Source organism: Oryzias melastigma, linkage group LG13, assembly GCF_002922805.2.
Source record: "Oryzias melastigma strain HK-1 linkage group LG13, ASM292280v2, whole genome shotgun sequence".
NCBI classification, from domain to species: Eukaryota; Metazoa; Chordata; class Actinopteri; order Beloniformes; family Adrianichthyidae; genus Oryzias; species Oryzias melastigma.
The window spans coordinates 27253907-27256112 of record NC_050524.1 but is presented as its reverse complement, the minus strand read 5'-3'; the positions used below and the strand labels follow the sequence as shown (position 1 = coordinate 27256112).

Here is a 2206-nt window from a genome sequence, read left to right as displayed (position 1 = left end):
GACTCAAAGAATGAATGGAGCTTGCAGTGTGAACGTGTCGAAATGTGACTAGAAAACCAAAACGCAAAAGAATTCCAGTTACTAAGTAACAGGATTAACTCAAATAATAGTTTCTATTTCAAATATCCTCTGAATGTTTTGTAAAATACGGAATGTGTGCAAACGTTCTTGTTAAATTGTTCTGTGTCTGCAAATACCAACGCTAAAGCGTCAGGCCGGAATTCAGTGTGGAAACCATCAAAAGTTATCTAAGTGGTTCTCTCTTCTGGGAAAAAAATAAATCAGGGTGTTGCTCATCTGACAGGAAATGGTGGTACAGTTTCCCCTGCAGTTAGAAGATTGCTTTTCAGTGCAGGGCAGTGATTTCAATATTCAGAGGGGACATCAGAGCAGTTTCAGAACTGGAAAATGTATTATTTTACCAACATGTATCTAATTTCAGACTTAAATTTCCTTAATTAAAAAGATTATGAAATCTGTAAGTAATCAATCATATGTGGTTTATAAGTATTTAATACTTATCATACATTATTAAATGCTAATTATTTATTCCCTTTATTAAAAAAAAATGTTTTGTGTCTTTCGGTTTGATTTTAGGTTTCTGCTTGTGTCTGTGAACGAATGCCGCCTTTCTATAAAATGCAATGGCGGCATTTCTGTAAAAAAGTAAAGTGTTCAAATTGTTGGTTTGTTGTTTAAAAGCAGGCTGTTTTCTGTATTTGTTTATCATTAGTCATCTCTTTTCTTCACTTGCCCTTCTTTTTTTCTAGTCAAGCTAATTTTCTCACTTTGTACATAATATTTATATACAGTAACACAAATGAAGCATGTTATTGTAAGAATATTTTTATTTAAATGTATCAGTAACAAATGTAGTTATTGCTATAGCGTTACATTATATATAATGTCTAAATATTTTCATTACACGCATAACAATGTTTAGTTCCATACCAGGGTCTCTCCAGTCAACACCTTTGCTAATCCTTTGTTTTCCATGTCTATTTCATATGGTGTGTGATTGAATTTTTGCATGAAGCCAACCAACACTACCCTCGGTGAACCCACTGATGATGGACCTTATTTTTTAACCTTAATTTTGACAGTGTAGAAGACACACCTGCTTTCTAACAAACTTCTGCAGTTATTTCTATTTCTGCTACATCATTTTCTTCTTCCTGCGCTAGATGCTGATTTGATCATCTTTGTGCTGTTTTTGCTTTTTGCATACCTGAGCTTGATATGAACCTAAATCTTAAAAAACAGTTTGCTTAAAAAAAGTGGTTTTACCTGCTATGTTGCAAAAAATACATTTATACATTACTTTCAGAAGGCTGTAAAGCACTTGATAGGCAAATAAATGGTAGTATTCCAGTATTCTGGGTGGAGATGTGGTTGGAATAGTAGTTGTCTCTTTTTATTTTTTTAACTCTTAAGATGAGTTGCAGCCTTTTTCTTGTAGTTTTATACCACTGAAAGATTTATTTATTTATTTATTTATTGTTTTGTTCTGTTTTAAATTCCAATAAGTTCACAAAATTTTGTCAGGCTTGTTCACAAAAGAGGCCCCCGTTACTTAAAGAAGATTCCACCATTCAACACATTATGCTTCTAACCACTAAAATGAGAAGTAAAAAAAGGTTACAGTGAAGAATAGTCCCACTTCCAGCACAAGACTCCAGCTCATCTGTAGAAAAATAGAGAACAAACTATTTAGTTCATCTTTTTACAGAACAAAACAGAAAAAAATGCTGTCAGATTTACAATACATTGTATTGACATACATTTCATGGATAGATTTGGGTTTAGATATTTTTTTAAACTTTGTAAACTATAATGAACTATTATCATGATTTACTGGTAAATTACACAATTATTCATTTGAGTTTCATAATGTGAAAACATAGTCTTTGGTTCTGCTTGTTTGCTGCCTGCCCTGACCCTTGCCTGGATCCTGACCCCTCTGGTTTCTCTCTGACGTTCCCATGCTTGTTGCTGACTTCAACCCGCCTGACCCTGATTTAGATTTGTGGACTTTTAACTGTGCTAATAAATCTGCTGCACTTGGAACCAGTCGTCTGCCTGGTCTGTGACAATGAGTATCCTTCAGGGTTAAAAAGTATCTATTTTGGAGTGTGTCACAATATTAGTAATTCAGGGCCTGCTTTTTTTCATTCATAGGTACTTATTGAACAGTTATTCCCAGTCA

At 33.8% G+C, this 2206-nt stretch overlaps 1 protein-coding gene across 2 annotated transcripts in view; it reads right to left on the bottom strand.

Annotated features, from left to right (window-relative positions):
* Positions 1 to 830: 830 nt before the first annotated feature.
* The window catches only part of LOC112149957 (acetylcholinesterase), a 14373-nt gene continuing 12997 nt past the window's right edge, over positions 831 to 2206 (bottom strand). For both annotated transcript variants that reach the window (XM_024277973.2, XM_024277972.2), the window contains exon 10: positions 831 to 1684. In XM_024277973.2, coding sequence (XP_024133741.1) covers positions 1593 to 1684 — 92 coding nt within the window. In that variant the 3' untranslated portion in view covers positions 831 to 1592. The remainder of the gene's footprint in view (positions 1685 to 2206) is intronic.